This window comes from Monopterus albus, unplaced genomic scaffold (assembly GCF_001952655.1).
Source record: "Monopterus albus unplaced genomic scaffold, M_albus_1.0 scaffold220.1, whole genome shotgun sequence".
Taxonomy (NCBI): domain Eukaryota; kingdom Metazoa; phylum Chordata; class Actinopteri; order Synbranchiformes; family Synbranchidae; genus Monopterus; species Monopterus albus.
The window spans coordinates 607264-617828 of NW_018128100.1; the positions used below are offsets into that span (position 1 = coordinate 607264).

The window sequence follows — 10565 nt, forward strand, 5'->3', positions numbered from 1 at the left end:
CAACAGAGAGTCCAGACATGTCCTAGTGTCTGGTTTTGGGAAGGTGGCCTACGATCACCTCATCCTCTGTACAGGCCTGCAGTACCAGGTGAGACAAGCTAACAAATAATACAAAGAACACAACACAAGTACCCCGTAGTATTTGAAATATGGAAATACATCCCACTTTGTAAACAAGGTGAGTTGTCAGTACCCTCATCTAAATATTCACTACTATAGTGATTCCAAATGCAACGGATGCATAGCACACGGTGAATGTCTTCCTCTTTACACTGGTGTACTGTACATGTCAGCCAGCAGCAGTGAACACAGCTGCTGTGCTCAGCTTGCTCAGTGCTTCACCCACCACTGGTGTCATAAATTGTGATGGTGGGCTATATAAATAAAATTGACTTGACTGTTACCCTGGTCAGTGATTTTAAAACTGAAGACTGACACTACTGTCAGTTCATATATTACAGTCTGACAGAAATAAAAACATCTGATGAATCTCAGAGGGCTGTTATGTCTAGCTCCTGATTGTATCAAGACCCAGAGTTAAGGAGGTTTGAGTAACGTTATCTAAAATGTACTTTATTAATAGCACTTGATCTAACTGGTCAGCTTGGGTCATGTGATGCTCTAGATGCCCTGTCCCACCGGTGTGGATGTGAGCCAGCCAGTCACAAACAGCCAGCTGCACGCTCAGTCCTCTCGCCGCAGATACACAGGGCCCATCCCCTCTAACCTCTTCACCCTCAATGACCTCCATGACTGCGTGACTGCTCGCCACTGGCTGTGTGCCAACTTTGTGAAGCTGGAGGGTAAGTGAATACCTCCCCCATATGCACAACCACTCACATACACACAACCCAAAATTAATCCACAGTAGTATGTCATTACTCAACCAGTCAGCGCTGAAGTGCAGGGGTATAATTAGCAGCTAATTAGCTGTAGAGAAATCTTTCATCTCTGTGAATCAGGTCGGCCTCTTCCATCCATTTTCCATTATCATATCACTTTCTGAGAGCCAGGCTATTCAGAGCTGGAAAAAATACACAGTGCCATTAAGCAAAATTAATCTGCTCTCTCAAGGAATTGTGCAGTGATCTAGAGTGAGGCTTTATACATACTAATTAGTCGATCCCAATCGTAAAAGAAACCCATTAAAAAATGCAAATTGCAAACCCAGACTCCTGCAGATACCATGTTTATTTCCATATTTTAATAATAACAGCAAAAGGAAACAAATGTAAATTTTAGCATTAAGCAAAAGTAGAGTGCAGCTGTTTCTGTTTCTTACCACATACTTTAAAGGATAGTTTTCTTGTTGACAACAAATCTCATGAAAATACCAAAACCAAGAGTGTGCTAGTCCATCTTTGAGTTACCTTCTAACTTTGATTGTGGCTCTCCAGGCTGCTGGTTCCTAACTGGTTCCTCCTGAACATTTTTAGCAAGCAAAAATCAAACATTGTGTTGGGGACTATTTTCAGTGGTGGATGAATCCACATTTGGTCTCCAGTGAGTATTTGTGTCAGCTGAAGGGAGTATGTGAGATTTAAATGACAGTGTGTGTGTTCATGGTGATGAAGGAACATGTCAGCAAAGTGCAACAGTGTGGTCACACTCTGGACAACAATGGAGCTCTGTGACACAGAGGAAGAAGATGTGAGACATAATCCTTGTCAGTAGGAAGCAGCCAGGGCTGCTCTTTATTAAAGAAAAATAAGCCTTTATTCTAGTGACTATAATGGCACTGACCACACACCGGTCTCCCTCAGGACTCTGTGCCTTTAAAATGTTTCTGCTGTAACTGAGCAAAGTGTCTTAACTTTCTGAGAATGAATTCCCAGTTTTTGTGGACATTACAAAGACTTGTTTACTTGTGTAGTTCTAGTAGTAGAAAGACTGAAGTGAGAGGTGGAATATAGATGTGGTGCTTGGTGTTCTGGTGGCCTTGATGGGTCAGTAGCAGCGGCGCTCTTCTTGTTCAGCACCATGGACAGAGACACTGAACAGCAGCACTGAGACTGGTTCACACAGACATTTTCACCGTGTGGGAAATAAATACAAATGGGGGAGCAGGCATTTAGTCAGCGGGGACCAGCACCATGGGTGGCTTTGACCAAAATGAAATTATTCTGTAATGTGACATAATCCGGCATCACTTTGGCGATCATTTTATAATGTGAACGCTGTTTACTTAAAGATCATCACAACTAAAGGGGAAGGGGTCCAGTTGGAGGAACAGATAAGATTTAGATGCCAAAATACAGCACATACTCACACTCATTATACAGGAAAAATAAAACAAAATATAATAAAAATAAACTTTGCATGCATAGTCATTGAAATTAGAGCATGGCCGTTTTTTTAGTGAAACCATTTGCACTAAATTGTCAATCCTTTGACATAAGTGTCCCTGACTGAACTTTCATTTTTGGATAAATGTTAAGGACACTCAGAGATGCTATGGAATGCTAACTGTCAGGTCTTTGTGGATTTCCAGATAATGCCATTGTCTATGGAAACAGCATCGACGTCTTCACCACTGTGGAGACCTTGCTCAGCCTTGGAATCCATGGATCTCGTATCCATCTAGTTCTCCCACCTCCTGACCCTGGCATCTCCTGCTTCAGTGACCCCACAGTGGAGAAAGCCGTGGTGATGGCCCTGGAGAAGGCTGAGGTCAAGGTCCACCACAACTGTGTGCTGGCCCAGATGAACAACGGCGAACACCCCGATCCTCTCACATCAGCATCATTCACCACTGACACAGAGCCTCTCCACCTGCTGTGTGGAGTAAGTCTTCTTACACCAGCCAGACCTTCCCCTGGATGAGTTCACTGCTCACCCAGCCAGTTATTAGTTTCTACGCAAGAAGATTTTCTGCAGACACAGAACATTCTGCAGACGGTGCCTTCCTGGCCAGGGCGTCTAGCTTGAGATGCTGAGATGCTGCAGGTTCCAAAATATGCAAAAATTGTGCTTTACAAGTTTTTTGAAGAAGAAACTATCAGCACATTTGTCAGTCCTCAAGGATACTCACAGTGTATTTAGGTGTGAAACAGTGAATGTAAAATAACTATTATTACAAGGAAAACTCCACTGGGTTTACCTTTTCTTACAAATTACAGCTTTATCCCAGTGAGTGTAATGACAGTGTTTCATTTTGCTCAAAGAGCATATTGTAGCATGTTGTTGATCTCTTTCTTCTGGCTTTTGAAAACAAAGCCCAGCTGGCAAAACCGTCTCAGTTCAAGGTCCTCTTACTCACTTGTTCGACCGTATCACACAGTCTTCATGATTCTGAACACCTCTTAGCTGAAAATCTCAATTATTTAAAAGCTGTGTAAAAGACTGAACATCTACAGTTTATTAACAGAGCAAATGACATCTCATCCTCGGTTTCATTTCATCAGTGACATACTGAATTTGACATGGGCTGGTTTGATCTTAAATGAGCCCTAATGTGTTTCAGTGCCAGAAAGTCTTTTCATGGCATAGTTGGACATTTTGGGAAATATGCACGCTAAATCTCTTAAGCTGCACAAAAACGTAAATGATGGTGCAGATAAGGTAGTCCAGCACATTTCTCCCAGCAAAACCAATATTTGCTGTTGCTACACTTTGTGTACTAAATTAAATAAATGACATGTTAATTTGTGAGATTTAAAGGTGCTGCTGGTGGGTGGCTTTTTTTACATTTGCTGTTTGCCCTGTTTCCAGTCTTTATGCTCAGTTAACAGTTTCTTAGCTGTACCTTCAAATACTGTATGTGAGAGAGGTGTCAATTTTGATCATGAAATCTCAGGAAGACAGAAAACATAGATATTTATCTGTTTCTCTTTTCAGGTGTTCATCAACCTCTCCAATAAAGGAGTGGACTACGACGCCTTTAAGAGCATCCACAGCTCCTTCATGGCCTTTGATAGTCGCCTAGTGATAAATGCCACTTTTCACACCAGCGATTCAGCCGTTTTTGCTGCAGGGCCTCTAACTAGATTCTCTCATCGTTACTACATGGATGAGTGGACGCATGCCGATTTCAACTCCAAGGAGGTGGGCCAGGACCTGGCGGCCATGTTGCTGCCCCTCTTCGACCCAACACTGGAGCCCCCAGACACGCCTGACAGGGATCATCTCGTGCCGCTTTACAAACAGGCTAAGATTGAAGGTCTGACTTCAACTTGTGGTTTAGTCACTTGGATTCTTGAAATTCTAGAAGAATATATTTAGAGAGTTTTAAGGGTTGAGTTCTACAACTGGAGCAGCTTTTAAGCATAAATTATAACTGACTTATATAATTTGAATACCTTTTCGATTTATTTTGGGTGTGACTAATGGTGTCTTCATGTTCTTCTTTATGTTCCTCAGCTTAAATGACAGAGACGAGTTTTAATTCTTTTAGCTTTGTTGAGGAGACATCATGTTTTCCAACTGTTCACTATGTCTCCAAATATTTCAGGACCAGTGTGAAAGATTTGTTACTATATGAGCGAATATCTCATATTTAGATTTTTTTCTTGGGTACAAACACTCATTTGACTTAAAAATCATAATGCATGCATACAAGTTTAGTAGGGTTATCATGACAAAGAAAACAAACACAACATTCCTTCACATTCATCAGCAGATCTCAGGTTTCCATATTTTTTCCAGGCTTTGTCAGTTTATCTCACTGCTCTCCTCTGTGTCCTTGCTCCTGTCCATCTCTGTTTTCATCTGCTCTTATCTGAGAGAATTCGACTGCCAGTATTTTTTCATTAAGCTTTTGTGAAACATTCTCCAATCTTTCACCCACCCGCCCACAGCCGATGTTATTGTGACAGACACTCAAACCACAGCAGGGTGTAACAATGCTGTATTGTGCTGCTGCGTATTCACAGAGCTGCCGAGCCCACTCCACATGTTACATAAAACACAACAGCCACTCTGCTTCGCCCTTCTCACAGATATGAAACATGCATGAACTTTTCAGAGGGATTTCAGTGTTCAGGAGAGCAGAGAAGCCATGTCACCTTCTGCTATCTGAGTTCATTGCCTCAACTCTGTTTTCCCCTGTGGGTGGATACTAATGTTGTTGCTGCTATTGTCCCAGTTGTGGTGCCAGTGCACGTTTCAGCACTGAAACTAATCTTGTTTGAATATGTTCTTCTGATAAAAGCACCTTCTCTTAACACTGACCCCATGATTGGTATTTTTAACCATGATGTTTTCTAAGTGTTTTATTTTCTCTGCCACTGTGCTATTCTGTTATTATTGTCAGGCAGGGTTGCAGATAACAATTAATTATGTTTATTCGTTCAGCCTACAAGATAACATCTTATGTTTCCTTTTTTATCTGACCGACAGTTCATATCATTTATTTACTAAGATACAAAACAGAGACAGTTGGCTAATCCTTACACTGACAGCGTGGCAGACCCCTGGACAATCATACAGTTTGTCAGTAATAACTGCCAAATAATTTGAAGGTCAAACAATTTAAACAACTCTAACTTCACAGACCCGCTTATTCATTCACTGATGGATTCCTTTATTCTATTACAATGTGAATTAAATGAGCCACCTCACCTACATCATGTGTTTTCCATCTTTCCTCAGGTGGGAAGTTGCCTGGAGGATATAACTACCTGCACGTTACCAAACCGTCGGCTGCCAACTTGACAGGCCCTCCAGTTAAACCTGTATGTTTTTACTGCCCAACATGTCCATGAGTGTTTGTTTCTCTGGTTTAAGGCTTAAAACAGCAGTCACAGTTGATTTCTTCTGAACTGACCCACATGTACAGAAGAGCAAATCAGACGCCACACTTCATATGACCTGTTCACAGAAACCTAAACTTTACAACTAGACACCGAATGTGGATTAATCCGATGCTGAAAATAGTCCCCAAAAAATGCACTATTTCCTCCTGTTTGATCAAACTAGTGTCCTTTTTAAAATTCAAATATACTATATATATTTTTTTTTGAGTTGCTGAGAGACCAGGGCAAGGAAATTAGAAATGAATGGACCAGTGTATAGTTCTTGTCTTTTCACTGGATTTGTGAACAGCAACAAAAATATAGAAAATTGCAGTTGTATCTTTTAATTTGTCTCTAATAGGACGTAGTCAAGGACATAGGTAGTTTCACAATGATAGAATCAGAATCAGTTTTATTGGCCAGGTGTGTTGGACACACGAGGAATTTGACTCTGGTAGATTATTCTGAAACAACAGGTGTCTCACTAACTTGTGTGTTCATGCACATGATTTGAAAATTGAATTGAAGTTACAGGACAGAGGGATTGTGACCGGACGAGTGGAGACAGGGGACTACTTCTGTTTGCACCTTGACTGCAACGAGCTGGTGGAGACGATCACCTGCTTCTCCATAAAGCCCCTGCCTGTCTCAAATTACCTGAGTCTGTACGGGAAACACCAGCAGCTGCTGGGCCAGCTGTTGACCCGCTACCACCAGGGCCTGATCCTTGACCTGTACAGGTGGGACAAAGATTACTTCTTCATCACAGAGGTTGTGAAGGAGGAATATCTATATTATATTTCATTATTTGCACAGTGCAACCCAGTAAAGCTTTAAAGGATATTGCTGTTTTCTGTCCACCATTTATCAGTTAAGACAGCACTGAGTGTCAGACAACAGAGAGCACCACTGTAGCTAAGCTGCTGATGTTCAGGACAGACAGTACTCTGATCAAACAAGCTTCAGTAACCAACACAGACGAGCCCTGCTCTGAGCTGAGAGATTTTCTGGACTGGTGCGACACTACGTGTGCACCCCTGGCACATCTGCCCCAGCTGAGCAGCTGTATCCAGCAGCTGGACTAATGTTAGTTACAGTGAACACACAAGCCACTCCTGTGATAGCATAGATATGCATATTATCTTATAGAAAACCAGTAAAACCAGTCTGCTGTGGGGAGTCTGTTTCATGTTTGTTCAGGTTAATGTTACAGGTTATTTACTGGTGAAGGCTCTGTCAGGGTCAGCCAGTAAAGCTACCCACAATGTTAACAGCAGACTCAATTACAAATCCAGGCGAGATGGGGTAAAGGATATTGTTTTACTATATTCACTCAGAAAATACACAGTGATAGTCCAGAATCCAATATCCACGTCAAACAACAGTCCAGGGTCAATACCGGCAAACGAGCACAGCCAAGGGATCCAAAAACGGGAGGTCAAGAAGCTGGTCCAGTAGTCAGTACACAGAAGAAACATTCAACACTCAGGAGGGCTAGGCAGAAATTGGTAGTCAGGAAACAATCCGGGGTCAATAACATGAATCACTAAAGCAAGGATAACGCTGGAAAGTCTGCACGAAAACAAGAACAATCTGGCAGGTGACTGATGGGAGAAGACTGCTTATATTGGGGTGAAAACAGGTGCAGGCAATTAGCACTGATTACTGTAAAGAAACCATAACAGATAAACCTAGAACAGGAAATGGCGACAAAATAAGAGCCTAAAACAGGAATCGGTAGGACAGAACCCTGACAGGCTCGACCTTTTGGTGAAGGACAAATGGGTCACACCCTGGATTGGATATGTCCAGCATGTCCACGCTGCTCTCCTGTCTGTTCTCCGGTGAAGCCTGGAAGTTGTGCAGCAGAGTGTTTGCTGTGATGAATACTTTGGATTTTCTGTGGCCAGTTGATGAACAGTGACAAACTCATTATGCTGAGTTCAGTTTAGAACTCATGTAACTTTGTGATAACTTAATCTGTCCTTTAAGTTCCCAGTTTCCATTTGATTTTACAGTGAAACCCCACTGTAGCTCATAAATTGCTAATGCTTTACTTGTTGATTATTAATGTGGCATTCCTCCCTGTTAAAATGTTCCACAGGACAGAAAACATGAAACACAATTAGACTGTAAACAAGCCAATGGTTCATCCAGAATATCACAGCCATTTTCTTTGGAGGTCAGACTGAAAGTGAGTGCACCTGAAATGTTGGTGATAGACCCACACAGTGACAGTAAATAAACAGAGTGGGTCAAAGTTGAACCAGAAAGTCATTATTCCATTATACATCACACACTTCTACTAGTGTTATTTTGTCTCTTGTTGAAGTCTTGTATAGCGTCAGTAATGCGTGAGGTAAACAAACAGAACAACATGACTTGCAGTACAATAGACCTGCAGACGTAAGTAGTCTGCTGAATCATATGTCTTTTAGTTTGTTGACAGCAAATTCATATTTTCTTCATTGTTACAGTTTTATACAAGGCTTCTATTATTTTCATCCCGCCCCTGTAGGAGTATTATTAGGTTTACACACTGTCAGCCACTGGATGATGCCGTAACATGGCACACAGCAGGTGGTCAGGTTTTTTAAAGGAGCTATTTCCATATGTCATGTATGAAAAGAAACCACTTTCACTGTTTCTGAAGTTGATCTGAGTCAGAGACACAAAGTACAGGCAGCGAAGCTTCTCTTACAAGTCAAAACAACACAAGTGGTCTGAACAGGCGAGAGAGATTTAGACCTTCAGTGCCTTTTGTCTTCATGCTGTTTGTGTTTGCTGGTGCCGTTTGTGTGTGTTTGTCAAACAGCGGGTGACCTGCTTTTGAGGTTTTGGCACAAATGACCCCCCAGACATGGACTGCTATTGTCCCCCGCCTCCTAATCTGTTTATGCAGTTCCCCAATCTGTCTCTGGCCGGTGGAGGTCGAGACAAAGCGAGGCTATTTCCTTGTGACGCCGCTCACTCTGCTGACTCGTAAAGTCATTGTGGAGTCTAAAGAAGCAGCATGAGACGTAAAGTAATTAAAATAATTGACTGACCGTGTGGTGGGGTGGGGGTTATCCCCCAACCAGTTAGTGTAGCTTCTGGTGTGTGTGTGTTTGCTTCCAGGTTTCACTAAAGCCCCTTTCAGACTTTCCTTTCCTTTACTTTGACGGCATCTGAACAACTTCATGTGTGAATGAGCACCTGGTCACTTTTCTGTAAAAGTCGCAACAGAAATCTGACTAGGTCGGACCTACAGTAGTAACGTAACACTCTCAACACAGCACAAATCTGAACTGCACATAGTCAAATTAACAAGGAGGCATGCACAAGGTTACGATGTACCGACACAGGACATTGTTACCGGGCCAACCAGTCACGACAGTCTGGGTGTCACTGGGTGAAACATGACCGTTGGAGAATGTTCATGCTGTAGTTAGAAAACTCTGGCCTCATTACACATCACTGTCAGGTCTCACGTGTCCCGTGACTCGCTCTGTCACAGCCGTGGGTTTGTCTTAACGGAGTCGAGAGGAACATTAACAAAAAAGTGATCTATGAATGACAGAACGCTGGCACATTGACCACATACAGATCAGGCTGTGTGTTGTTCCCCTGCAGTTTCTTCAGACAGAGCTGGTGTTTGGCCATTTACCACGACAGATTCTCCGACTTCGAGCAGGAGCTTCAGCAGATCACCTCCACTGAACACAAGGTTTGTGCTTTCACTTTCAAATCGAAAATCCTTTCTTTCTTTCATATTTACAAAAGTTACAGCTGTATCTATGGAAGAATGGCAGAATCAGGTTTGAATATCTATTGAATAAATATAAAATTCCATAACATTCTCAATAGTCTAACCAGGTGGAAACGGGTTCAAATTTCAACACACACTGATTCTAATCAAACCACAAAGCATATTACTGTAATAACAGTGCAGCATGTTGTCTATCATACGTAAAGCCACTTAGCTTGTTGCTGTGTTGGAGCAGATTGTGTAGTTGTCGTTGTCCATCTTTGTTTGCCTGCAGGATGCTGAGAGTCCAGAGGGTCTGGGAAGCAGTGTGATCAAATATCTGACCTTCAACCAAAACCTGCTGCCCATGTTCGCCTGCCCCAGACAACTGGGACAGAACCAAATGAACGAGGTCTGAACCCTGTTACCTGTGTTTTTAAGTTTAACTGACGCACTCACACTAGTGCTGCTAGGCCGAAAACATTGCAGAGGGTGTTTAGTATAATTAAAGGGCAAGTCCACAGACTTTATGCACCACAGTGTGTTTCCAGGCGAGTACTACTACATCAGCGGGTCCCAGAGCATAGACATGTAAAGGCCCCAGTGAAAGAGTCCCTTTCCGTTTGTCTCTCTTTGAGGACATTTTGCACCTCTTTGTGGGTGTTTTACATCTTTGTGTGGTGGTTTTTGCATAGTTTCAAGTCCCCGTGGATGTCTTGCATTTTTTGTTGTAGTTTTGTCTCTTACGCCGTTGTTCCACTGCCACCAGTAAATGCACCGTACCCATACCACTAATATCATGGTCTAGTTTAGTCACTAAACACTTTATTTGATGCTGATTTTAAATATGGAAATACTCTTTGACTTACAGGGAGTAGTAAGTAGTTTAATATGAATAAAATGTGACAACAACAACATCTCCTCCATAGTGTGCCAACTGTAACCAAGTCTGAACTCTCCCCTCAGTGACTCTGCAGCAGCGTGACCAATCACACGGCTGGATAACGGCTGGAGATGAAAGTGGATGTGTGGCTTTTTGGAGGCGGAGGAGGAGGAGGGTGTCACTCTACAGCTGTATGTTAATGAAGCCGAGCTGAAGCCTGTAG

The 10565-nt window shown here is 42.4% G+C and overlaps 1 protein-coding gene across 1 annotated transcript in view; it reads left to right on the forward strand.

The window, feature by feature from the left end:
• Positions 1-10565, forward strand: part of cfap61 (cilia and flagella associated protein 61) — a 32820-nt gene that overhangs the window by 20313 nt on the left and 1942 nt on the right. Inside the window, exons 19-27 of the mRNA XM_020619446.1 lie at positions 7-88; positions 626-803; positions 2492-2784; positions 3838-4159; positions 5590-5672; positions 6261-6472; positions 9345-9438; positions 9755-9871; positions 10426-10533. Coding sequence (XP_020475102.1) covers positions 7-88; positions 626-803; positions 2492-2784; positions 3838-4159; positions 5590-5672; positions 6261-6472; positions 9345-9438; positions 9755-9871; positions 10426-10428 — 1384 coding nt within the window. The 3' untranslated portion in view covers positions 10429-10533. The remainder of the gene's footprint in view (positions 1-6; positions 89-625; positions 804-2491; positions 2785-3837; positions 4160-5589; positions 5673-6260; positions 6473-9344; positions 9439-9754; positions 9872-10425; positions 10534-10565) is intronic.